This window comes from Acipenser ruthenus, chromosome 8, assembly GCF_902713425.1.
Source record: "Acipenser ruthenus chromosome 8, fAciRut3.2 maternal haplotype, whole genome shotgun sequence".
In the NCBI taxonomy this organism is placed as follows: Eukaryota; Metazoa; Chordata; class Actinopteri; order Acipenseriformes; family Acipenseridae; genus Acipenser; species Acipenser ruthenus.
This window is the reverse complement of record NC_081196.1, coordinates 14,402,399-14,429,378: the sequence shown is the minus strand read 5'-3', so window position 1 is coordinate 14,429,378 and position 26,980 is coordinate 14,402,399. Positions and strand designations below refer to the sequence as shown.

Sequence of the window (26,980 nt, the reverse complement as noted above, 5' to 3'; positions counted from 1 at the left end):
ACGGCAGGTGAAAACATTCTTTACATACGCCGCATTTTTAGTGACCAATAAAGTCCCACTTTACAACAGCTGAACACTGTTTTTGGTGGCAAAGACATCACAAGACATCAGACGGTGCTTTTCTTACATAACTCAGGTTCCAGGTTTTTACCTTTCACTACACCAAAGGTGTCAAGTTCTCATCATAAAGACAGTGTATGTTTGGTATATATATTCTCTGTATTCTGTTCATAGAATACCCAAATCAATTCTCTAAGCTTTAACACATATCTGAACAATGTAAGCACAGCATTCCACAACACACATATTGTAAGGATTACAGGAGTATACAGACTAATGCACTACTTGCATGCACCACTGTTTAAACATACACATACATCTTGTTTCCAGTGGGATCCAGTTTGCTCTATTATAAATGCAAACTACTGTAGCATTTACACTGGAGTACTTAATGTCCACATTGCTCCACTTAGGTATATTCTTATCTGGGCAGTTGATTCAGCCATACTCTATTACCTGATAGTAACTGAACCAGTTAAACCTCTATCAAGGTGTTAAGCAAGTACTGTTAAATATATATATATTGTTGCAAAATTACTTTATAAACAGTGCAGAGATAAAAAGTTAATTAAAAAAAAAGATTTATTTACGCCAGAAGCTCTCAGAAGTTCAACAAAAAACAGCTTCAATTTGTATGCTATTACAGAGTGGTATTCAAAGTAAAAGAACAATTGTATCTTATGATGCGGCAAGAGAAAAATAAAATAGAAATAAAAACAGACTGGAAAAGAAATACAACTTGACAAAATTAGAACTGTGCTGTGCACTACCATGAAAACCTGCAACTTTCAATGCCATTTTACAACCCCCTTAACTGTACCAGGCAATGTTAGTGGCCTATGAACTACCACTAAACTATACAAAAACACTGTACAGTTTAAAATGAAACCTCATAAAACAACGCCTTACAATTATTATTATTTTTTCTTTTGTTTAACTTTTTAAAGGAGTAACATGTGTACAGGGGGGTTAAATGCTTTATAAACAAGAAATTACGCTCAGAGAAGCCAATCTATTCATCATCGTCATCATCTTCCTCATCCTCGTCGTCTTCCTCATCGTCATCGTCGTCATCCTCTTCCTCCTCCTTCTTGCTTTTCTCAGCCTTTACTGGTGCTTTTTTAGCACCTTCAGATTTGCCTGTAGCACGGTAAGCTGCAACATCCTAGAAAAGTATCAAACAGTATCACAATCACTACGTATGCAAGAAAAGTGACAGGACAAGTTTTCAAGTACACCAAGCTGAGGTACTTTATTTGTTTTCTAGTACGCAGAAATTACACCCATTCTTGTCAGGTGGAACCGAGACTCAGTCGGAACTGTAAGCGGGATCTGTTGACTACCAGCTGCTTGAACCCACCACTTTTGGCAACACTTCAACCCTCATTCAACTGTTCCATTTAATGTATGCCGTTTCTATGGTACCAATACTTTATAAAGGAAATGAAATAAAAACCTTTTCATATTTCTCCTTCAGTTTTGCTGCCTTCTTTTCGTAAGGCTGTTTATCCTCAGAACTAGTGTTGTTCCACATCCCTCCCAATTTTTTGGCAACGTCACCAATGGACAAGCCAGGAGTTTCAGCTTTGATTTTAGATCGATGGTCAGCACAGAAGACGAAAAAAGCAGATCTAAGATGAGAGTGAGAAAAAGTTGTTAAACTGCAGGTTATATTTTTTTATTATTAATTTCAAACAGATGTGTAAAAACTTAAGTTAACTGCACTTCCAGAATGTGGTTTTCCTTAATTTTACATAATTAGACAACTTTGAAACCAAAAACTGAATACTTACGGGGGTCTTTTTGGAGCATTGGGGTCCTTTGTCCGCTTCATCTTTTCACCTTTTGGTGGTATGTAGGTCTTCATCTCCCTTTCATATCGGACCTTGTCTAACTTAGCTAGATCTTCAAACTTTCCCTTCTCCTTACTGGACATGGACTACAATTTTTTTTAAGGAAAAATAAATAAACAACACTTCATATTTAAACTTTTTTTTCTGAATACTTAAAAGCCTAAACAGGTTAGTAAGCTCATCTTATCCATTTGCAAAATGCACTTAATGTTAACATAGGTTGCGGAAAAATACTAACACTACAGAGAATTACACCTAACATTCACATTTACTGTTTTAACAAGTTTTGTTTTTCAACATAAATTATTTAATGAAAAATAAACACAGGTTGGTAAACTTGATTTCAATGAGTTTTGGATGTTACCTTCCATCGCTCTGAGCATTTCTTGGAGAACTCGGAAAAGTTCACCGATGCCTCAGGGTGCTTCTTTTTGTGCTCAGCTCTACAGGTCTGCACAAAGTAAGCATATGAGGACATTTTGCCTCTTGGCTTCTTAGGATCTTTGCCCATTTTGAATGCAAGACAAGTGTTTTTATAATATTCCTAAAAAAAAAAAAAAAAAAGATTAAATACATATTATTATTGTGCATTGAATATACAATATAAAGCTCATTAAAAAATAAAAATGATAAATGCCTTAAATTTATAAAGGCTATTGGAGTGGTTGACTCATAACTAACAATAATGTAACATGTATTGTTACTATAAATACAGTGATATAAATACAGAAACATTTTTCGAGTAGGCTGTGACAAATCAATTCCTAACTACTTGTACAAGTCTGCCGCCCAGCCTCTTCTGCGGCGTTCCGTTTCCTATCTGCTGGAGCTTTAGGTCAAAACAAGAATTAAGTTCTCTGACTAACACGTCCGGTTTTGTGTTTCAACTAAACAATTAGAAACGAGCCAATAAGAACAAAACTCACAATGTCAAAATTGTACATGTTACTTTAACACCCCTACACATATTTTGAAAGAGCTTCAAATCTAGTGTATATCATTCAATAAAGTGTTTTCTTCAAATGTCACGGGCAAATTAAAATTCATATATATTTATATATAAATATCTCGGTAACTTGTTTTAAAAACCTTTGATTGATTTGTAATCATCGACAGAAAACGGAGCTGTCAAAAGCGTGAAGACTGTATACTGTGTATCCTTAAAGTTCACACTTAACTAAATATTAAAAAAAAAAAAACTTTAAATCTAACTTGTCAGCAAGTACGTAAGTTGAAGTATATTTTTTACAGCAGCAACTAAAGTCGTATTTTAAAATAATTTAAAATGTGGTAAAACCAAATGAAAAGTTTAGAAAATGTCAGTAATATTGTATTAAACGCCCCAAACAGTGCAAATATCCTCAAAATACATATATATAACTAACCAGTAAAAAGTTAATTTTCTAATATTTTTTAAAAAATGGCCAATTTTAAATAAATGTTTTCATATTTTAATATTCCCTATTAAATGATGCTGTTTCTGGATAGACCCGTAGTACTGTAAAGCAATGGCGCAAACAGCTCTCTCGTTGAGAGAAAGGAGGTCAGCAACGACAGCAATATTTCTTCTTCCATTTTGTGAGAAAGGCTTCTTCATGAAAGAAAGTCCCCTTCAAATGTCTCCAGCCGCCTTCATGCGAGATTTAATATTCGGCAAATTTGTTAGAAACGCGTATAATCTTGTATATTTTTTCTCCGAGGAATCCTATGCACTAGTCTCGGTGTATAGTAATACATTGGGTCTGTACTATGTGTGGTTTGTATTGAGTTAGATTCCTATGAGCTCGGAATGGCCGCTTGTCTTCATCCACTAACATAGAGAAAGGCTCCTTCTCTTTGTGTCAATACACAGCCATTACAGACGATAGAGGGCAGACCGGCTCTACCCACCTCTTTTCAAACCGCGATTTAAACCTTTTACCAAATACCAAAAATAAATACAATTGGTCGGTTTAACAGAAGAAAGGTTGAATTTTTATTTCATGTGCTCAAATCCCAAAGTTTACGAGAATATTTTGTCAAAAACACGGTTTCAAAAAGTTGAACTCAACTGCACTTTCGCTTCGAGCTCCCCTTAACTGGCTCTGCCTTGTTTTCTATTACACACACACAGTCAGACATATTATTACAGTAAAGCGCAGATCCTGAGGTAATTGTGTTTGTTTTTTCGCTCTCCAACTTGGAATAGTAACATCAACATTGCCTCAAAAATACATATTTAATTTGCCATTTCTTAACCATATTTTTTCCCCAGGTTATCTTTTTTTTTGCATTCGTTTTTGTAGTTATCTGGGTCTTGGTGTACTTGACAGCCTTCTCGTACTGTGTTCTGCAAATTTGCTGGTGTGCTTCAGCCTATGGTATTGTGAACGTAATTTCACCACTGTTACCTTCAAGCCAACAATAAATTTATCACATCTACATTTCTTTTCAAAAAAATAAAAAAAATAATATATATATATAAATATTTTTATATACAAATTTTTGGTAACCGAGGTATTTTACAATGAACGTCAAAAGCTAATATATAGATCTTGTTTTTAATGTTTTCGTAATAATACATGATCGTTTTTAACAAAAAATACTACTTTAACAGACCATATTTGTATTTCCCTTATTTGGTGTATTTTTATTTTCTGCTCTTCTCCTTTTCTACTTACCTACACTTTGAAATTTCTCTATATTACAGTACTTACCCAGCGCTGTCACTGTATCTCAATGTACTGCAATGGCTGTGTATGTGGGAACTGGGGAAGATAGCGATACGCAGTCTCCTCAGTCTGCAGCTCTGTAACATTACTCTCAGTAGGACTCGCACCCTATTGGCTACCGCCAACTCTGTGGGTCTTCTGATTCGAGAATGGCTTTCCATTGTTTTAATCAGAAGCACATTGTGATTGGTTGTCTATAGAAAAACGTAAACAAAGTTTTAAACGGCGCGTTTATATGAAAAAAAGTTTCTGACTTCAGGCTTCAGGCGGACTGCTGCAAGATAGTGTAACTAATGTTTACTATAGTAGAGTAGTATCTGTGTTATACATAGATATTAAAGGAAGTGTAAACAGTAGAACAATTCAATGAACGGTAAGCTGTTTTGTAGGTAACTTAAATTTGCCACACAGTTTCTATTTCGTCTGACAGTTTTCTGGATGTTTGTAATCCATATAAATATGTCTTGAGGATAATAATATTAGTTGTCAATTAAAGCTAAATCTCACGATAGTCCTTGATTTAAAAAAATGCCAGGTGCTTACTTTGTTAGTTTACTTTAAACTTTAAAATACCTAATGACACTTGCCTGACTATTTTATAAGATTTTCAATGATGCAAACGTTAGTGATTTAATACTGTGCTGGAAGTACAGAACTCACTATGGCTAGGATCATTTTTATTATTTAACTTATAAATGCTGTGTATGCATTTAAATGCAATGCATTTTAAACCTTCGAAAAAAATATGGCATTCATTTTCGTGACTTTTGCCACATCTCCCCAATTCACTGTATTTGGTTTATCAAATGTTGACCGGATCCGGATTTTCCGAACCTTTAAAAATCTCTCTTTTTTCTCTTCAGTTCTGATCTTAATCAGTCTAACCCTTCCCAAATTGTGTTTTTAATTCATAATATGAACTTCTAATGTTCATTTTTTTATTATATAACTACCCACCATTCACTAAAGGCCAATACAATGTTTATAAAGTTTAACGCAGAAACTTGGTCCATATGGTCTTTTTCATGACTACTCATTTATTCTACATTTGGTAAATGTAACAATTTGTAGGCTAACAACTCGGGTTAGCATATTGGCAGACACCTTTTCAATCAAAATACTATTACCTGCATCAAATACTATTACCTGCATCAACTCGACAGCGCTGAATCAATATTTTATTGACTGTTGTATTCTTCTCGTTTGTACTAAAAACACACGTGTTTTATTTTAGTAATATTATGTGCCGCCAACGATAACATATGCGCCCAACCGCTGTAGTGTAAGGGGAACACATCGGTTGTTTTTAGCTTATTTAACGCTGGTGATGCATATCCCCGCCGAGGTGTGAAGACGGACACTTCGCTTTTGCACAGCTAGGGAACTGCTCGTCTGATAATCACAGAGCTTGCCACTTTAGCACAAGTTATCATATCACAATCTCACGGTGTCTGGGGCTGTTTGTCTCATTTAACTGTAGTTTTGTATGTCATTTTAGAGTTTGCTTATATAACGCTTGTCCACTTGTAATTAAACTTGTGATATTCACAAGTTATAACATATTCTAACCTTTAGAGACCGTGTATCTGTCTGTCAGATTGTCTTTCCATAGTGCGTTTTAGACTTACATTACAGTATTTATAGCACCACTTGTCCCAATATACCTATATTTGGAGACTGTATGTCACTTAGAACCTCTTTTAGTTACTGAGTGTATCATAACCTGGGGTGTATGGAAGCTAGCTAGCTGTCTGTCTGTCTGTCTGACTGCCTGTCTTTACATTTTATTTATTTATCTAGATAACTATTTCTCATTTGAGAACATTCTTCATCTGAAGTTATTGAGTGTAATCTGAGGGGATTTGGAGGGACCTTGTTTGTCTCTGTCTCTGATGGCGATCAACGTGTTCATCTTACTGATGGCTCTCATTTGGAATTACCAGCATAGGCAGGCATATCTCTGTATATATTGCATAACTGGATATTCTGTTGAATTGAAAGTAGTTCTATTTATGTATTTGTAATTAGACCCTGTGTCAATTACAATTATACTTACAATTATACTAAAAAGTAAAAGTAAACAACTACCCACATTAACATGTTTAACTGGAAATAACCAAGCAATAATCCCAGGTATACATACAGAAACATACTGTATAACTTATTTTTTCAAAGAAATGGGGCCACTAAAAGTGGTTGGAAATACTATACAAGAATGATGATTGTATGACAAATAAATGCTACTTTAACTGTAATTGATCAATGATATGGTATAATTACAATTACAGTTGGTGTGCCAAGGTTCAGTTACAACGACAATTACATTGTAATTACAATCAATTACGAATTGCACAATTACAATTGTCTCAGGTCTGTTTGTAATCAATAAATACTCAGCACATACAGCATTGGACTTTTAATACAGAAAACTTAACAGACAATATACTGCAAAAATAATGTTGCCTTAGTCTAAAAACAAACACCTGCATTCAAAGTTAGGCGCACATGTTGACAGGATGAATGTCAGTGACATGTGTGTTACCAGTCGCACATTCAAATGAATAGAAAAGATTTTCCTATATATGCCCTGTTGGAGACACTGGGAAAGAGACATCTACTGTATGGAATATGGATTTTCTTCCTTTTTGTAATTGTTTTGTCTTTCCCATATTTCAAATGACAATAACACAAGGTACCATGACATTCAAGTATTCAACAACACTTGTATAAAAACATATAAATACATTCATACTTTCGTGGTTTACATACACTGAAAGTCCTTAATACATTTTCTTTTAAGTTGGCTCCGTATTCCTATAATGTAGACATTTCCAAACAATCCCAGATGCAGATATTAGAAACTACGATGCCCCTGAAAGGGGAGTTGGTCAATCAGATATAATAGATCTGTTGGAGAGAACCTATGATTTACTTAAAAGTGGTAAAGAAATAGGAACGAGTATTTTAATACCTACAATAAGTAAGGGGAGAGTAAACCAAATTATGAAAATGAAATATGAAACTATTTACTTAAGTCTTTAAGCTATAACTAATTATATGTATCTTATCTGTTGTTCGGTTCCATTCGATCTATGGAATTGATTTGCAATTGTGAAAGAAACACATGTTTATAGCAACCCTTCTAAATGTTTACCACAGTAAAAGCAGAGCAAATTGCAATAAAGCATAGTCAAAGCATTGTAAAGCCCAGAGAGGTAGCCAGGGTAACAATTCTTGTCTTGCAATTCCTTGGTCGTTTCACTCGGAGAGTGAGACTCGCCACCCCTTCAGCGCCTGTTTTCCTGTCATGAAACAAGTGGTTGCTTGCCGTATTAACTGACGTGCTTTGCAGCCACATTTTGCTACAAGGTGAAATTGCTGCCATGTTTTGATACCAGGTGAAATGACCTAGGAAGTGAAACAGCATCAGACTCCCTGCAAGAAAATGGCAAACTTTCTTTAATCTAAGTAGTACCACAAATCATGTTTCTTATTATTATTTATTTATTTATTTAGCAGATGCCTTTATCCAACTATGCATCAGCTGCAGAGTCACTTACAATTACGTCTCACCGGAAAGACGGAGCACAAGGAGGTTAAGTGACATGTTCAGGGTCACACAATGAGTCAGTGACTGAGGTGGAATTTGAACCGGGGACCTCCTGGTTACAAGCCCCTTTCTTTAACCACTGGACCACACAGCCCCCTTTAAGACTACACATTTGAGACCTGCATAGAGAATGGAAGTAAAAGACAGGTAAGATTTACTGAGTTATTTTGTTTGCTACAGCCAGAGAGATGTACTCTTGACAAATGATATGTTATGGAAAAAGTGTGTCAGTGGTATACAATGTGATATACTGTATATGTTTTATATGGCTGAGCATTTTTTTCTCAAATGTACACCCAGATTCTTTATGTCATGCATATTTTCCATAATGGGGCAAAATATTATGCCATGCTTTACCAGTCTTCTATAATGCTATAACCTGGTATCATACTTTACCATGCTATTTGGATATGCTTTCATTGCTTTCATTGCTTTACTACACATACACTTTATAAGGGTAATCAGAGGACAACATATCTAATGGAGTTCATGTCATGCAAGAGAATTCATACAAACCAATACCACAAAGGGTAGATTGAAGTCAATGGGAAAATATGTCTATATATACAGACGTGCTCAAATTTGTTGGTACCCCTCCACAAAAAATGAAGAATGCACAATTTTCTCTGAAATAACTTGAAACTGACAGAAGTAATTGGCATCCACCATTGTTTATTCCATATTTAATAGAAATCAGACTTTGCTTTTGATTTTTTATTCAACGTAATATTGTAAATAATAAAACAAATGAAAATGGCATGGACAAAAATGATGGGACCGCTAACCTAATATTTTGTTGCATAACCTTTAGAGGCAATCACTGCAATCAAACGTTTTCTGTAGCTCTCAATGAGAATTCTGCACCTGTTAACAGGTAGTTTGGCCCACTCTTCCTGAGCAAACTGCTCCAGCTGTCTCAGGTTTGATGGGTGCCTTCTCCAGACTGCAAGTTTCAGCTCTTTCCATAGATGTTCGATAGGATTCAGATCAGGACTCATAGAAGGCCACTTCAGAATAGTCCAATGTTTTGTTCTTATCCATTCTTGGGTGCTTTTAGCTGTGTGTTTTGGGTCATTATCCTGTTGGAGGACCCATGACCTGCGACTGAGACAGAGCTTTCTGACACTGGGCAGTACGTTTCGCTCCAGAATGCCTTGATAGTCTTGAGATTTCATTGTGCCCTGCACAGATTCAAGGCACCCTGTGCCAGGCGCAGCAAAGCAGCCCCTAAACATAACCGAGCCTCCTCCATGTTTCACTGTAGGTATGGTGTTCTTTTCTTTGAAAGCTTCATTTTTTCGTCTGTGAACATAGAGCTGATGTGACTTGCCAAAAAGCTCCAGTTTTGACTCATCTGTCCAAAGGACATTCTCCCAGAAGGATTGTGGCTTGTCAATATGCATTTTAGCAAATTCCAGTCTGGCTTTTTTATGTTTTTCTGTCAAAAGTGGAGTCCTCCTGGGTCTTCTTCCATGGAGCCCATTTTCGCTCAAAAAGCGACGGATGGTGTGATCAGAAACTGACGTACCTTCACTTTGGAGTTCAGCTTGTATCTCTTTGGCAGTTATCCTTGGTTCTTTTTCTACCATTTGCACTATCCTTCTGTTCAATCTGGGGTCGATTTTCCTCTTGCGGCCGCGCCCAGGGAGGTTGGCTACAGTTCCATGGACCTTAAACTTCTTAATAATATTTGCAACTGTTGTCACAGGAACATCAAGCTGCTTGGAGATGTCTTGTAGCCTTTACCTTTACCGTGCTTGTCTATTATTTTCTTTCTGATCTCCTCAGACAACTCTCTCCTTTCCTTTCTCTGGTCCATGTTCAGTGTGGTGCACACAATGATACCAAACAGCACAGTGACTACTTTTCTCCATTTAAATAGGCTGAATGACTGATTACAAGATTGGAGACATGTGTGATACTAATTAAAGAAACTAATTAGTTTGAAATATCACTATAATTCAATTATTTATTATCTTTTCTAAGGGGTACCAACAAATGTGTCCAGGCCATTTTAGAATATCTTTGTAGAATAAGCAATAATTCATCTCTTTTCACAGCTTCTTTGCTTTAATCTATGACATACCAAAGGCATGCAAGTATACATGATAAAATAGCTTTTAATTTCATCACTTTTCAGGAGGAATGAAGCATTATTTCAATGAGCTGTAAGGGTACCAACAAATTTGAGCACGTCTGTATGTGTGTGTGTGTGTGTGTGTGCTTTATCGATACAGTGCCAGTATTATGTATTTGCTGGGTCTGAATCACAACCTGATATAGAATTGTAGATCCCTAATGACATTATGAATTATATGACATTTCTATTCAAGCCCCTGAATATTTGTCAGCAATATCTCAACACTATAATGTACTCTGTGATTACCAAGACATATTTCAGCTGTGCTCCCTATAGAGAAGGACCAGCTACATGCTATAACACTTGAACACACTCAACATCAGATAGGCTGCCTTGAGGGAACAACTGTTATTTTTATAGTATACAAATTGAACACAAGGTGGCTGCTGGCATAAGTGAAGCCTTATATGTGTGTTTAAGTGGTGTTAACCTTTAAAAACACAATCCAAAGCAGTGTACTTTGTCACTGTCACCTACTGAGAAATACATTTTTCATCTCATTACTTACATGTTGCTCCTATTGAGATGTTACTTCCTGTTTCCTTTTTTAAAGGGGGGGGGGGTGTCTTGGGTGGCTGCAGGTAATACACACACCTGTCTCCTTTACAATTATTGTACAAAATTATTGCTTTCAAAAAGTCATGAAAATAATAATATTAAAAACATTCAACAACTAAGCAGTGAAATATCCAAGCACATCTACTTTGAGACCCAAATAACTTAGAGTAGAGACTTTCTAAATGTGTAATGGGCAGTGTTGTGCAATGCAGATTCTGTCCACTGTCGGTGAGATGAGGTTAAAGGCATTATAATCACGAATGCAGACCAGTTCGTGCCCAGCTTCTGCAGGGGTGCAAATTTGGCAGCAACATTAAATCTTGCACATTTAAGCATGTTTATTTTTTTTTCTTGGCATCCATAGATGATGATAGTTTCTCATTTGGTCTGGACTGCCCACATGACCCACCCACACTCATCCACATACACAGAACAGAACGTTTGTATCATGTGGGAAGATGTGAGAGTGCTTGATTCGGGTGGGGTTTGATAATTTAGCACCAGTAGGCTCTCTGGTGCTAAACTTTCAAAATAGTTTAGCACCAATTTTCAAAACGATTTGCACCCCTGTTCTGCCCTGCTACATTTGTACACGCTTAAAAGAAGCGAAACAAAATGATTTTCAAGTACAATGTTATTAATCGCAATTAATGTCTTCAAATAAATATCTGATACCCTCCCTACTTGGGAATACCACAAAACATTTGTTGTATTTTTTTTTTTTTTTTTTAGGGATTAGGGAAAACATTAGAACCCCTGTGATATGAAGCACAACTGGAGTAAATAGGATGTCTCTAATGAGATACATGCAAATTGAATAATCCTTGATATATACTACCAATCCACGTTTGGTTTGGGACACCATTTCCTCTGATGACAGCACTTCACACAATGTGACACATTATACTCAATTTGTGAAGACGAATACAAGTGCAAATCCATCCAAAACACATTCATTTGGACTGACATCCGTTGATTGTGGTGGCCATGGAAGATGCCTGAAGTCTCTACGATGCTCCTCAAACCATTCATGCAAAATTCTGGCAAAGTGGACTTGATCCACAGCGATTCGTTCAGCCTTCCAGAGTAATCAAGGGACTCAGGGTATACCAGGAGAACATTCTCCACACCAGGGCAATGCCAAATCACATTGGGTAGACAGGACCAAATAAAGTGGAAACTGAAACTCCCTGTTGCCAACTAGTTTCAGTCGCAATGGGCAAGACAGCAAATCTAACAGACTTTGACAGAGGCATGATAGTGGGTGTTTCTGTATCAGACTGTACAGATTGATTATGTTTCAGGAGGACTATTCTCAAAGTGGTGGCTCTGGGCTATTCTGGAGAACAGACTGCCATAGAGTTCACACCACCTGTATGTCAAAATATGTACAACACTGCTTGTTAGTGATTTAAAGCTTAGTGATTAAACACTTTTAAAACATTTACATTTTGGCATTTTTCTTTCTTTCTTTTTTTACTCACTGCGTCAAGCTATATTTCTCGACGTTGTTGGCGTGGTTTAACCTGATGGATGGATGCTTGCAACCTCTCGCTGCCCTGGGCTAAATCCCGCCAGAACTGAACAGGTACAAAATTACCGTACACTCAATTTGATTAACCAGTACCCTTTTTTTTCACTGCAGGTGCCATGAACTAAAAGTGGTTACTAACGTTATTTTGACAAAAAGTATTTGAGTGTCGCGCTACATGAAGTGGCTGAAAACAGGGACCTTTTGAAGATTTTAAGCAAAATGTCGGGACACCGGGACCTTTGATGAAAAACTGGGACTATCCCAGCTAAACCAGGATGCCTGGTCCTCCAAAACAGTTACAAGATGGCACAGGGGTTCTTACTACAAATGTGCTTTAAAAATTACATAAACATACAATGTACGTGTTTATTTATATAAAAATAAATAAATTAAAAACGCGTATATTGCTTATTGTGTACAGAAAAATGACAGTTGTAAATTGTAAGTTCGTTGTTAGTGAAAAAAATAAATAAATAAAAATCCTTCATCAGCTCTACATACAGGCACACACTTTTCACGTACTTTATCGTCCGGACCAGACTAGGAAGCATTGTTGTGTGGATTGCGGGGGAAATTCTTCTAGGGAACGCCACCGGAAACAGAACGTTTGCAAGACGTTAAGGCGAATAGTGGCACATGGTGGTTTGATTACAGGATATATGGACACAGAACGAGCAACGGGTGGGTTCATAAACCTGAATTGTGATAGAAAGAAAATCGTTCCATAAATCGATCTTCCATATTATCTGACGCTTTGTGGCACAGAACACGCAGGTGAGCAGCAAATTCAGTTTTGGAGACAACTTTGTGATTGGTGATTATTGATTGATGTACCGGTATGTGATTGTAATGTGGTCATACCATTAAATCAGTATTTATCAACTATTATTAAATCTTTACCTACATTTGCTTATGTGTGTGTGTGTGTGTGTACATGTACATATATATATATATATATATATATATATCATACATACATACATACATACATACATACATACATACATACATATACACACACACACACACACACACACAATTTTAAAAAGGGAAAAGTGCTGTGTACGAAAAGGTTCAAAAAGAAAAAAGTAATGCAGGTACACAAATGTGAATGATTGAATTAAAAAAATCTATTATATCAGGACGTTTCTGACAAGTCCTTTTAACTGGATGGAAACAGCTCTTGTAAATAAGCTGTTGTGTTTTTAATCCAGCGAATGTAACGTGGCAGTTCTGATTTATTATTATTTATTTGTTTGTATTAATAAAAATAAGTTGTTGCCTAAGTAAATTTAATATTGAAAAACACTGTGACAGGTGTTCCTGTATATTATAAATACCAAATGGTTGCTGCCAGGCTACAGTAAGTAAATGCATTTATGTACACTCCAGTGTAAAAAATAAGATTTTTTTTTTTTTTACACATGTAAACACTTAGATAGTGGAGTAAGTAATCACCAACTTGGGCAAAAACAAAAAATATAAAAAATAGTTTTATGTAATAGACGAATCCATAAGGTATATCCGTAGGTTAATAAACTATTTGGATAGAGTAAATAACTGTAGTATTTTTACACCTCTTTGGGGTTCTATAGTTTTTCTTACAAGTCTGTAATACAAACTTTAGTGTGCATTTAGTAGTTGATGGGATTGTAATTCCTAGAACAATGTTTGCGTTTTTTGTACTTCTGATGTGAGCGATTCTATTCTGACAGCACACTGAATCGGTGTAATGGGGCAGTGTTGTGCAATGCATTGCCATTGTAGATTCTGTCCACTGTCGGTGCGATGAGATGAGGTTAAAGGCGTTATAATCACGAATGCAGACCAGTAATATCGGCGCAGCACACTGAATAAGAACGAAATGAAACAAACAGCAGTCAATATTCATTAAACCAGAAAGGTTCACGTTTGGCAAAAATCAAATCATATATTATTGAAGGTTAGAATGACAACTTCAAGTTTTTAGAAAGCAAAACCGATATTTTCACTTTTGACAGTTGTAATAAAAACAGTAAATAACAAGCCCATGCTTAATTCTTTCGCAGTAACTTTGGTGACATCTACTGTACTATATAACAAAATCAACAAAGCTTGCAGACAGGTTGCCTCTCTGACATGCTGATTGAAACAACTTGAGCTAAATGATGGTTATACCTTCTTTTAAAATTATTTCATTTGAAGTATTTGTTTGTGACAAAAGCATTGGCGCCCCTGCTTTGGTATTTTCTGCGTCCTCTTGTTTTAATTACAGCTGTCAGACATTTTATAATTCAGCCAGTATGTTACGTCTTGCTGGTGAAATCTGGGCCCATTCTGTCATGCATATTTCCACCAGTTCAGACAGATTGGATACACAATGCTTGGTTACAGCTTTTTTCAGATCAGTCCAAAGCGTTTCTATTGGATTGAGAACTGGTGATTGCGAAGGCCATTTCTAGAACTTGTATTTTGTTTTCTTCAAGAATTGCACAGTTGACAACCATATGCTTTGGGTCCTTGCTGTGTTGGAAGTTAAACTGTCTGCCAATCAGCCTAAGAGCAGATGGTATCATTGTACTTTTAATTGAGGAAATGTACCGTTAGGAAGCCTTTGGCTATATAACTTTTGAAATGTTACACCAAGTCTTCAGCCTACATTACAGTGCAGGAGGGTGTGTTTAAAACTGTAACACACGTAATGTGGAATAGGCCATGTGTGCCTGCTGTGGAGAATGCTAATGGTTAGATGGCAATTGTTTGCTTCCAGGTAGTATTCCATAATCAAGATTAAGCAAAATATTTCAGTATTATCTAGTAAAGTTTTTTAATCACAAGTACATTAAGTTATTTTTTTAATTTGTTATGTCTAAAATCTTACATCACTTCTGATAAGTGAGTGACTTTTTGCCAACATGTATATAACCTGTGTATTTTCAATAATATTTTTCAAGAAATGTTTTTTTATATTATTCTAACATATTTTCCCATTTGTTTTGTAGTGTTTGCTGAGGTGTGTCTGACTCCAGTGATATGGTAATGTTTAGCAAATGGCTAGCAATGGAAGCTCACCCGACAACCTGCAGTGATTTGCCAATGAGTGGCGAAGGCATTGATATAGGGGTACCTTCCCCCAAAAAGGCGGGGTATTTGGGAAAAGTCAGTTGAACTCAATATCTCTGTCACTTGTGCAAAGCTACTTAAAGAAAAAAAAAAAGAAAGAAAAGTACATTGAAGTTTTGCTTTTCAATTTCTTTTCATAAGACACACGGAAATCTAAATATGTAAAAGGCGAAAGATTGTTCTGAAAGATGTTTGTGCAATCCACAAATTGTTTACACAAAAGCTTACGTGTGTGGTAATGAAAACGAAGGCAAGTTTAAATGTAGTGCAAGGATATAAAATGGTAAGAACTGGCTATTTTGATTGGGCACCCAAATTAATCAGATTGAAAAATGAGCTTTTAGCTGCCAACCTTTTGAATTTGCTTTGAACTGGTTAATAAATCACCCTATAGCTGCTTGGACAGCTCCCAAGATGTAACCAGTTAATTACCAGACTCCAATGAGATGTATTACTGTTAAGTGTGAACAGAGCTGATTTAGTAGAGCCTGATTTGCTCAAATTATGTTACCTGGTTGTTAATCTCAGACCACGATGAAGACAATTTAACATGTTTCTCAACGGCTCTTATAAAAAAGTTATAAAATCGTAGAACTCTTCCCTGCAGATCTAAAGTGAACGGTATACCTGTTTAGGGTTTTATGACTTCTGCTCCTGGCGTAACGCATTTGCCTTCGTTTTTATGTTGGGTTCCCCTCTGCATTATAAAACTTGCCTTCATGAAACTCAAAAGAAAAAGTATCACATTGGTTGTGTCCCTGCTTGGGGATGTCTTTTATTTCTTAGTTAATGAAATGTACCTTTTTGTCCAGAATCTAGAGCGATTTCAATTGGAAGTTGAAGATAAGTGTCCTTTATGTGCTACAAAGGGACGGACGCAAGCTTTGCAAGTGTACCGCATCAATCTTCAGGAGTCCATTGCTCTTTGTGGAAATCCACAGGTAAGTACATTTCACACTTAACAACAGAAGAGCCTAGTAAAACAAATTAAAAAAAATAAGTCTCACCTTTTTCCTGCACTATTTTGGTAGTACCTTTTCGGGTAGTGTGGGTTTCTCTGTAGTTTTCCTTCAGGCAGAGAAATGAACGCAGCACTTAATAAAGAAACACATACAAAACACAGTATGGCAAAACCATTACACATAGAAACAAAATGAATTGAATGAACTTGAATAAAATTTATTTAAAAGAATACCATAACACACTGGATCATACCGGAATTTTACTGTAAAGTTTATGGAACCCAAACAAAAAAAGAATACTGTATATACACAGCACTATGTACTGATACAGCAGCAATAAAATAAATATATCTACAGTGCTCCCTCGCTATAAGGCTCTCGGTTATAACGCACCTCGGATATAACGCTCCTACAGCATGTCCCCCAATTCCCTATACTAGTGATTCATGCAATATTTATACAGTAAATACAGTACTGGCTAAATAAATATTAGGCCTATTATGTGGTTATCTTTCCTAATGTATTTACTTTTTTGCTGCGAGAGGAGCTGCGGCTTTCTCTGGGAGACAAGACGCTTCAGCCCCGCTCCGGCAGCCGAACCTGGGGCGCACTTGGTTTGCTTGTTTGTCGCTTAGAACTCCTGACCGCCATTTAGCCAGGCTCTTCGTAGTTTAAAAACTGCTAATTAAAATTATTCACGAGTGGGAATGTGAGTGTTTAGTCGTCTTTCTGATTGAAGAGAAAGAAATGCAGAAATAAACTTAAATACACGGCTCCTTCAAATACTGCGATAAAAAATGGTGCCTTTTGAAAACCATAGTACTTCTAATTACCGCTGCCCTTGAATAAGCGCAGCAGCTGTTTTTAGCAATTTTAAATAAATAATTTAATTCAAAGTAATACAATATATGAATGAATGACACACACACATATATACAGGATGTTCTTATTGATTCTTTGTTTTCTGACAGTGCATCTTTCCCCTTGGATGTAAACCCCTGGCTGATGTTCTGATATCTGGCACCTCAAAAGGAAAGTTGTCACAGTCTAAGGCAAAGAGAAAACACATCTGCACCAGCCCTGGGAATACACAAATTGACCTTCCGTCAAAGCATCGCAGGAGAGCAGAGGAAGTCAATACAGAGGAAAAACCAGAGTCTGTTTTTGAAACGCCAGTAAATGGTTTAGCTTGTGAACCAAGTGCAGTTAGTTTAGGCAACAGCCAGCTTTCTGGACCTTGCTTGTCAAAAGAGAATCTGCATGAAGTTAATGGGGCAGTCGATTCACTGCAAACAAATGAGGACGTCGCTCAGAAACACACTCTTAATACATACGTCCTTGGCAAGGAAGAAACCCCACCTGTTCAAGGTGATCTAGAAGAGCTTAATGAGATAAATCCAGAAGAATGGGTTCCTGTGCCTCGCTGTCTCTACTGGAAGAACAAGCATGCACTCTGCTGGCTAGACTGTATCATGGTGGCTTTGGTCCAATCAAGAGCTGTGAAAGAATGTGTAATAAATCTGAACACTGAGTCTGCAATCAAGAGGTTATGCACAGTGTATGAGAAAGCATGTACGCTTTTAACGGAGCAAGGAAAGGAAAACGAAGGTAGGATTTGTGTTTGTGTGAACCTGTCTTCTCACCAATGGCTAAATGAGAGTCTCCTAGCATTTTCAAACATTTTATATCATCCAATTAAAATGAGTATATATGGTATTGGGATGGAAGCAAGACTCCTGTTGCATGGCAGTTTTATCCATTCCTAGTTTTACTATGAGTTTAAGAACACACACCTGAGCTTGTTATCTATACACTGTGGTTAATCAAGCTTGTATTGAAATCTGGAATTGCTGAACCTGCTATGCAATAGGAGTCTTGTTTCCGTCCCTGTGGTATAACATTGCTACTGATTTGCTGTGTTCTAACACGTTTTATATCGTCGGAGCATGATTTACAGACCTTACAGACGCCTTTATCATCCTATATTAACAGTTTCAGTGTAACTTTTTTTTTTTTTTTTTTTTTTTTAATACAGATGGAGTCATTCAAGCCCTTTCAGGAACAGTTGCTCTGGCATACAGTTATCTGGATGACATCAGGCTTTCTATCTTCAATGTTCTACAACCCAAGCTACGCTGTACATTAGGTAAAAGTTAATCTTTGGATCTGTTTGCATTAGGCTGAATTTTTGCTTAAATAGTATCAAATCAAAATAATTTGCTTTAATAAAAGTACAAACATTTCAACTCAAACGTATTGAGAATGATTCATCATAAAATGGTAAGCAAGGGGTTTAATATTGCACTTGTAGTTATGTCCTTTGTAAATTATAATCCTGATTACAAAATAAGTATTGTAGATATCAAAAAGAGATCTCTAAAACCATGTTTTTAAATATATATATATATATATATAAAGATTATACTTGCTGTCGTCAATGACCTCTAAAGCAGAACTAAAATATCTCCATGTATGACATTTGTTTTATTTTCAGCAATATAAATGGTGTAATTAATTGCTATGAAAAATAAAACTAATGCGTGTACCTTGTACGACTTTCGTATAGGAAAAGCAATGGTCATAGATTCTGTCATGAGATTTAAAGGACATTGCTGTGAAAAATGTATTTGTATGTTGTTTCATTTAGGAGAACAAGAAAGCCCAGTATTTGCTCTGCCACTGTTTCTGAAGCTGGACCCTCAGACAGAAGAGCTGTTTAAGCACACATACAGCTGGGAGTTTGAGTGTGCTGTGTGTGGATACACCTCCCAGGACAGGTAAACTGGAGTCTGATATTGGAGGATATCATAGCGTTTAGTGCTGGGACAAACAGGTTATTTTCATGTTCGGATATCCGTTCAAGATTCGGACAGCTATTCCAATATTTGGTCATTTGCAAAGTGCTAACAAATCTGTTCTGTAACGCCAATACACACACATGGCGGTACAGAGAGCTTACCAGTTTGTTTTTCAACAATGATGAAGAGACCCTGAGGCTCAGGATGAATGATAAGAAAACTGAATTTAATTTATTTTAAGGTACACGTAATGCATACAGTTTTTTTTTTAATGAAGTTATTCATTTTAAAACCAGTTGTGAAGCTTTTTTGAGTGTTCTGAAAGCAAGCCAAATACAAGCTTGTTTTCTGATATTAACAGGGTTGCCTTTTAGTGTATTCTAGTGTTTTTTTGTTGTATTAACAGTATTTCGTGCATTTGAGTCTTGCGATTAAATATTTGTATTGTACAATGGATGTACAATACTAACTGTTATTACCCACTGACACAACCTTTAATGACGTTGTTGGAATGTTGCAATTTACTTATGTTGTTTCTATAAGTATATGTGCAGGAAGCTTTTTCATGATTGCATCTGAAGTATTTGCAGATGTTAGTGATTGTGCATAATAAACGGCGAGACTCCAATAGGCACCGGGGCTACTGGCAAATATTGTAAATAAACGCTGTGGCGTTTAAAGTTTTACGATTTTATATGTATATATATATACACACACACACACACACACACAAAAGTTTACATACCCCAATGGAAATTCTATAATTTCTAGATATTTCTCAAACTAATAATTTGAGGGAAAATATTTTTGTAGCAAAAAAAGTTTTGCTTTTGTGGATGAGGAAAAATATTACAAGAAATAGATGTGTACAATTATTTATTTCAGAATTTTTTTTGCAAAAATTCTAATTCAAAAGTATTCATACCCTGATAAGGAAAATTTAAATTAATAGATAGTTGAGGCACCTTTAGCAATAATAACCTCTTATAAACGATTAGGATATTTGTCGGTGAGCTTTTGGCATGATTCTTCAGTGATTTCGGACCATTCTTCAACACAGAATTGTTCCAGTTCATTCAAATTCCGAGGACCTCTCTTGTGCACAGCCTTCTTCAACTCATACCAAAGATTCTCAATCAGATTTAGATTGGGACTTTGACTAGGCCATTCCAGAACCTTGATTTTATTCTTGTTTAACCATTCTGAAGTAGATTGTGATCGTTGTTGTGTTGGAACATCCAGTTTTGTAGCGGAGGGTTTTAGATGTTTGGCAAATATTTTTTGGTATGCTATGGAATCCATTTTACCATGTATTGGAACTAAATTTCCTGTGCCATTAGAGAAAAAACAGCCCCATAGAAGGATATTACCACCTCCATGCTTGACAGTAGTTATGGTGTTCTTTTCTTTGTACGCCTCACCAGACTTTCTCCAAACGTAACAACTATCATCAGCAAGACCAAATAACTCTACCTACCTCGCAATTCTTCTACTTGTTCTTGGTGAAAGAGCCTTCTTTCTTCCAGACCGAGGGAGCATTGTGACAGTACCATGAGTCTTGTATTTCTTGAGAACAGAAACAATAGTTGAAATTGGGATACTCAAATGCTTGGAAATCTTCTTGTATCCTACTCTAGCTTTATGACATTACATTTTCTGCCTAAGGTCTTCAGATAGCTCTCTACTTTTTTCCCATATTGACTTATCTATTTCTTGTAACTTTTTTCCTTATCCACAAAAGCAAAACTTTTGCTACAAAAGATTTTTCCTAAAATTGTTTGTTTGAGAAATTTTTAGAAATTATACATTTCCATTGGGGTATGTGAACCTTTGACTACAACTGTGTGTGTGTGTGTAAAATATATATATATATATATATATATATATATATATATATATATATATATATATATATATATATATAATATATAATTAGTGTGTATGTGCTTGCCATTGTCGTATCTTCACAATAAATAGTGACCGTAGACATGTTTTCCTTAAGTAACTTTTTAACTTGAATAAAAACTTCAAATAAAACAAATGTGGAAAAGTGCATGTTGTACAGCAAAAAAAAACAATATTTACTCACTGTTTCTTTTGTCTTATTACATTCCTCCTAACAAAAACTAGGATTGCATCATGACAGAAAAATAAAGCGTTGATCACTATATGGGTTATTTCTTTTGCAAGTTGGAGTGATGTACCTTACCAGTATCGTACTGCACATGGGAAATCTGAAGCAGCATTGGCAGTTTCACATGTATGTAGAGATCACTGTTTGACAGCTAGCGTGCAGCCTAAGCTGGGCTCTATTTAAAATGCGAACGTTTTTTTGACAGCCAAAATAAACGGGGGACGAAGAGTGGCTGTGTTAATATTCTGTTTTTTAGATAGATAGAAATCCCACACAGATATTTTTCCCCTTGCTAATTTAGAAACTGTGGCGCAAATTCTGCCAAAGTAGTAAATCGGTGCAAAGCAAAAGACATTGTGATCCATATTTCTCATTTCTATGAATTGTGCAATATGGACATGTGTTTTTTTTTTATGCCTTCGGATACATGTAAAGAAATGTTTGTTTGGCTATTTGTCCCAGCATTAATATAATTTCTGTTTCTGACTTTTTTGTACGTCTGCGTAGGCCTGATATCTGGACACAGAAAAAAAAATGTGTGTGTCTATATAAGTTTGAGAAAATGGAAAACTGCTGTGTACCAAAATTATATAATCTCTCTATCTATCTATCTATCTATCTATCTATCTATCTATCTTATTCTTTAGTCACCTTGTGAGTTGCCAGGCTTTTTTCTAGTTTTCAAGGTTACCCTAATGTGTTGTCCAAAGACAGATGTTCCATCTCAGTTGACTGTAATTCAGCGTGTTCTTAATTAACTAATGCATTAATTAAATTATTTGATGAATGTTTCTCTCTCCTACTTACAACTGTAAACTGACCCAAGAATTTCTTCAGTTTCTTGGACATGGGCCAAGTAAATGGCCTCTTGCTAGCGCTAAGGGAGAATGTTTAGCAAGTTAAATTATACATAATAAACAATTCAATAAAATAATAAATGCGTGTCTCTAACAGGTTTGAGAAGACGCTGACAACATTTACAGATATTGTTCCAGAGTGGCATCCTCAAAACGCAGTTCATCGTTCACCCTGTAATAAATGTAATCAGAAGTTACAGAGGCGGAAGATGGTATTGGAAAGGTATGTGCATCAGTATTGTTTTAATTATCTCATCACATTGACCAAAATATATATTTACAGATGTAGTTCTTGTTCTAGCTTGGCAATAAACATTTTTTTATGGTATGGTAATAGCACCTTGAGCTTCAAACTTTTGATGTCCTCTTTATGTCCGTGTTTCTTGCAGGATTCCTTCTGTTTTCATGCTGCACTTTGTTGAAGGACTGCCTCATAATGATGTAAATGCCTATTCATTTGATTTCCAAGGGAAGTTGTATAAAGTGTCCACTGTAATTCAGTACAATGAAGACCCGAAGCACTTTGTTTCCTGGATATCTAACACTGATGGTTTGTATTATCTTTCTTTTTTCTCAATCTTTCGTTAGTTTAAGATGTTTGTTTTTCAAATATGTTGTGGTGATGTCATCCTGTATCAAAGCTGTAATTGCCAGTAAAGAAAATGTTAGTTACAGAACACCCTGCAGTTCTCTGCATTACCTTTTCTGTGTCCCACGTTGTCCATCTTGCAGCGTTTTATTTTCAAACACATTGAAAGCTCTTTTTTAATCACAGATAACTGGCCAATACATTTCTCAACATTTACCAAGAGCGTTCGCCAGGAAAAAGTGTTAAGGATTGCAGTGTCTCCAGATCACGCTCCCTCCTACAACAGTGCTGTCACTCATTTCAAGCAAAGCAGCAGCATTCTTGCAGGAGAGAAAACAAACTGGATACACTGCGATGTTTACAAGAAGAAAAAGATTATTCTAGCGAATGTTCCCCAAGTACAAGTTGAAAAGTTTATTTACCTGTAATGCGTGACCTAAAGAAATATCAAAACTACCAGGATATGTCAAAAGAAATTGCTGCAATATGAACGATACAGGATACAGCAAAGGTAATGTGTATCCTGTAAACACTGCACTTTAAAGGTGAGTGTGTCAGTTTGTTATTTGCAAACAGTAATTTGCATTCATTTGTATGGAAAATATGGGTTTGGATAGTGGGGATTACTTTTGTACAATAGCACAAAAGCAATACTTTTGGCACTTTTTAAAAACCACATGATAAAATAAGAATAAAGCCAATTAAGAATATTTGTGTTTTCCAGGTTCCTGGCTTGAATGCGATGATTTAAAAGCCCCAGCGTGCTGTGTTCACGAGCAGTTGGAGGTGTCTCCTTCTGAAATGCATATCGTTTTTTGGGAAACAAATGGTGAAAGCATTCACAAGGAACCCCAAACCAAGAACAACTTTTTGGAACCCGTTCTTAAAGGGCCTGAAAAACCTGAGGATTCCAGCGCAGAATGTAACCCACATGAATTATCACTGCCCTCCCAAGAAGCAGACATTGATATTACAGAGACCTCTTCTGTTAACACCAGCATAAACAACAATGTTGAAAACAGCTGTAACAGTAGCTATCTGCAGAGTGCGTTTGAGGGTCTAACACCAGAGGATGTCATTATACTTACTCTTACAGAGGTTGATCCTGGAGGAAAACTGCCAGACAGCTCCCAGATTACAGACCCTGTAAAATTGAGTGAACAGAACAAATCACCAAATGGAAACCAGGTGTTACAAGATCAACCACAGGTATTGGCTGCAGATGATACTTACTTCGATATCACGGACAGTCTGTTGGATAACTGCAGTGGTAGTACTCTTACTGCAGAATCTGTCTGTACAACTCAGAAGGCAAACCTGCAAACTGTAACTGCACCAAGCACCCCAAAGACAGCCGTGAGACGCCCATCTCATTCAATCACTAACACTGCAGGTTCTCCAAAGAGTCCTCTACCTACTCCTCTGGCTTCAACTCCATTGTTGGTGCGTGGTAAAACCACTACAGCTATTTCCCCATTTATCAATGGATGTGCTGTTTCCCCAGCTGTGAATGGAAACAAAAGCAGCGGAGCACTATGGACCAGTAGTTTATTGAAGAAGCATCCCTCATTGGCACCTTTAAATGCTTTATTGAATAGGCATCCTTTATTTCCATCTACCGGTCAAGTGCATTTAAACCGTAATAAAGATAAACGCGAGCTGCAAAAGGTTTCGGCAGTCGTCTCTGATGTCCAGGTACCAGTAAAAGGAGCAGATAAATTTGGAGGCTTTAGATCTAAAGGCCTCACGAAACCAGGGACTGACTCTGTGAATTTGACCAGAGCACAAGATGTCGACAAAGGGGATTCTGTAAAGCCTGCTGCAGAAAAACTCCCAAGTGCAGAACCTGTAAACCTGCCAATAACCAAGAACAAAGGGCACCCCTCTATTCCTACCTCTACAGCCACTGTTGCTCCACCTTGTAATGGTTACAAACTGGAACCCAGTAAGCCAATGGAAAAGAAAACCCATGCACTTGAAGGTCTTGAAAAGACAGACAAGCTTCGCTACAAGCTCCTGAAAAAGCTGAAAGCAAAAAAGGAGAAGCTGGCGTCGCTCAATCGGTTACTGACCACTCCACAGACGCTTCCAAATGGGAAGGCCGGGCCCTTCAGAACTGCCAGCGACTCGACTGCACGTTTTGATAAAAGCAGCAAAATGCAACGACTTGACAGTACAGACACTGAGTCTATGTATACTGCTAGCGCAAGCACTTCCTTATGCAGCAGCCCATGTTACGACGAATTCTTTGCTGACCTCTTATCTCCGGCTACAACCACTGGCACTGCGTCTACTGATGATGCAGATGCAGTGATGTTGGAGGCACTGGCAAGTGGAAAGAACAATGGAGGGCTTACAGACGGTACCAGCATGGACCACAACTGTTATAACTTCACCCCTGTGATGCAACCTCAGGCTTATACCCACGAGACTCCTAAACTAACTCGCTGTACTGAAGAAAGCTTCTTTAGTCCAGCAAAAGAAGATCTTTTCACAGAACTTCTGTCAACCTCAACATTGCAGTCTTACGGAGTTGAAAGTGAAGACCTTCATCATTTTGATGAGAACTTTTTTTGAAGTGTTGACTAGGTGGGATGTGTATAGATGCTTTTACATAATGTGGGTTTTGTTAGAAGTTATTGTCACTAAGCACTACGCATTCTTTATTAGAGTGCACTACTTGAATAACTGAGCATTGCAAGTATTGGTACATATGTTAATAGCCATTGTTTGTTTTTTTTGTATATTACAAAATGTTTTATATATGTGACAGATGAAGATGGTAATTGTGTATTAGGTTAACTTCTTTATAATTTGTCATTCTGAACATGGTTGCACGTTTTGTCTTATTGAGTTGATGTAAAACAATTGCTACTGGTCGCAATAAGGTGGTGTCTGCTAGAATGAAGTAACCCAGTGATCCTGTGCTATTTTTATACATTTTCTTGTATGAATGTTTATTTAGAAAGCGTGTGGCTCATGTGACTTGTGAAAGACTTGTTGAATTAATATACAAACTAGTACATTCTCAATGGTGGGAGAATGAGTCATCCTGCAAAAATAAAATTTGACTTAATCCCTATTTATTTGCTTTTATATATTTATTTATTTTGATTTTATTTTTTTCACATGGATTATAAATCATTTGGGAGGGGGAGTATAAATATAGTAGTTGTGTGAAACCTGCTGCATAATGTTACATTAACATACTGAGTTACGTACCGTTTTGTAGTTTTCCATATACTACTATTATGGCTTCCGGTAGACTTGCAATATGCTTTTGTAGTTTCTTTGATTACATGATGCCTAATAAAAGATTCTACCAGTTTGTGCCACGAGTGAATGCATTCTGTACAACACAAAGCGAAAGAAGTGCAAGTTTATATTTTCTAGGTATTTGAAAAGTTTCCAGCTTCTCCTGTTTCAAGCAAGAAATGACATTCTGAATTTCCCCCCACCCGTTTGGATACCAGAGGACTAGAATAGAAATACTAACAGATGGTGTTTCAAATATGCATCTGTATATAATCTGTACATGTAACTCGTTCAGCTTCTCTGCATAGCAGAGTGAAAGCCAGTGATTGAACTCAGTGGATCACATTACATTGCCACAATCTTCCAGATGTGTTTTGTAGCTCTCGCAGAAAATCTTTAAGCTAACATTACTGTACATGTTTCACTGCGGAATCTGTTGCATGTTGTAAATTTTGACTTTTGTTTGTAATGTGGCTAAAGTGCTGTTCTGTAACACAGCCAGGATATAAGCACACATAAGGGAAAATGGCCAGATCAGATTAGCAGCAGTCTAAAAAACGATTAATCTTTTCAAGGTTAAAGGTTTAGTCTCTATCGTTTAAAATATTTCCCCAGAAATCAATGCAGGGGGGCAAATCTCTTTCGTGTTGTTATGCCTCAATTAGGTCTTGAACAGAAAGAAGAGTCTCATTCCAAGGGGGGTACAGGCCCTAGAGAAATGTGTGAAATATGATATGAAATCATTTTTCGGCATTTACCTGTTTTCTTAACACATGTTTTTCAATCATGTATTTTACTCAGATTGGGAAAATATTCT

The 26,980-nt window shown here is 36.6% G+C and overlaps 2 protein-coding genes across 9 annotated transcripts; one reads left to right on the top strand and one right to left on the bottom strand.

The window, feature by feature from the left end:
• Nucleotides 1-624: 624 nt before the first annotated feature.
• On the bottom strand, nucleotides 625-4,737 carry LOC117406720 (high mobility group protein B1-like). Its single transcript, XM_034010998.3, has 5 exons — nucleotides 4,610-4,737; nucleotides 2,278-2,457; nucleotides 1,854-1,999; nucleotides 1,517-1,691; nucleotides 625-1,225 (listed from the first exon to the last, which is right to left on the bottom strand). Exons 2-5 carry the CDS (start codon nucleotides 2,422-2,424, stop codon nucleotides 1,073-1,075), a joined length of 621 nt encoding a protein of 206 aa, XP_033866889.3. The 5' UTR covers nucleotides 2,425-2,457; nucleotides 4,610-4,737; the 3' UTR covers nucleotides 625-1,072.
• An 8,257-nt stretch (nucleotides 4,738-12,994) lies between these two features.
• Nucleotides 12,995-26,236, top strand: LOC131737826 (SUMO-specific isopeptidase USPL1-like). Of its 8 annotated transcripts, none has more exons than XM_059029565.1 (9): nucleotides 12,995-13,240; nucleotides 15,448-15,481; nucleotides 16,381-16,509; nucleotides 17,502-18,138; nucleotides 18,566-18,676; nucleotides 19,178-19,307; nucleotides 22,417-22,542; nucleotides 22,709-22,869; nucleotides 23,633-26,236. In XM_059029565.1, exons 2-9 carry the CDS (start codon nucleotides 15,479-15,481, stop codon nucleotides 25,483-25,485), a joined length of 3,150 nt encoding a protein of 1,049 aa, XP_058885548.1. In that variant the 5' UTR covers nucleotides 12,995-13,240; nucleotides 15,448-15,478; the 3' UTR covers nucleotides 25,486-26,236. The 8 variants fall into 8 exon arrangements, with proteins under 8 accessions (XP_058885548.1, XP_058885544.1, XP_058885542.1 ...); XM_059029564.1 differs by having other exon boundaries at nucleotides 12,996-13,147; nucleotides 15,448-15,604; XM_059029562.1 differs by having other exon boundaries at nucleotides 12,996-13,240; nucleotides 15,448-15,604.
• Nucleotides 26,237-26,980: the final 744 nt, after the last annotated feature.

Coding starts and splice junctions, on each gene's coding strand:
- LOC117406720 (XM_034010998.3), bottom strand. CDS start 2,424: ATGGGCAAAGATCCTAAGAAGCCAAGAGGCAAAATGTCCTCATATGCT. Junction 2,000..2,277: donor AATGCTCAGAGCGATGGAAG/GTAACATCCAAA, acceptor AAAAAATTGTAG/TCCATGTCCAGTAAGGAGAA. Junction 1,226..1,516: donor TGAAGGAGAAATATGAAAAG/GTTTTTATTTCA, acceptor ATACTTTTCTAG/GATGTTGCAGCTTACCGTGC.
- LOC131737826 (XM_059029561.1), top strand. CDS start 16,210: ATGACTTCTGCTCCTGGCGTAACGCATTTGCCTTCGTTTTTATGTTGG. Junction 16,510..17,501: donor CTCTTTGTGGAAATCCACAG/GTAAGTACATTT, acceptor GTTTTCTGACAG/TGCATCTTTCCCCTTGGATG. Junction 18,139..18,565: donor GCAAGGAAAGGAAAACGAAG/GTAGGATTTGTG, acceptor TTTTTAATACAG/ATGGAGTCATTCAAGCCCTT.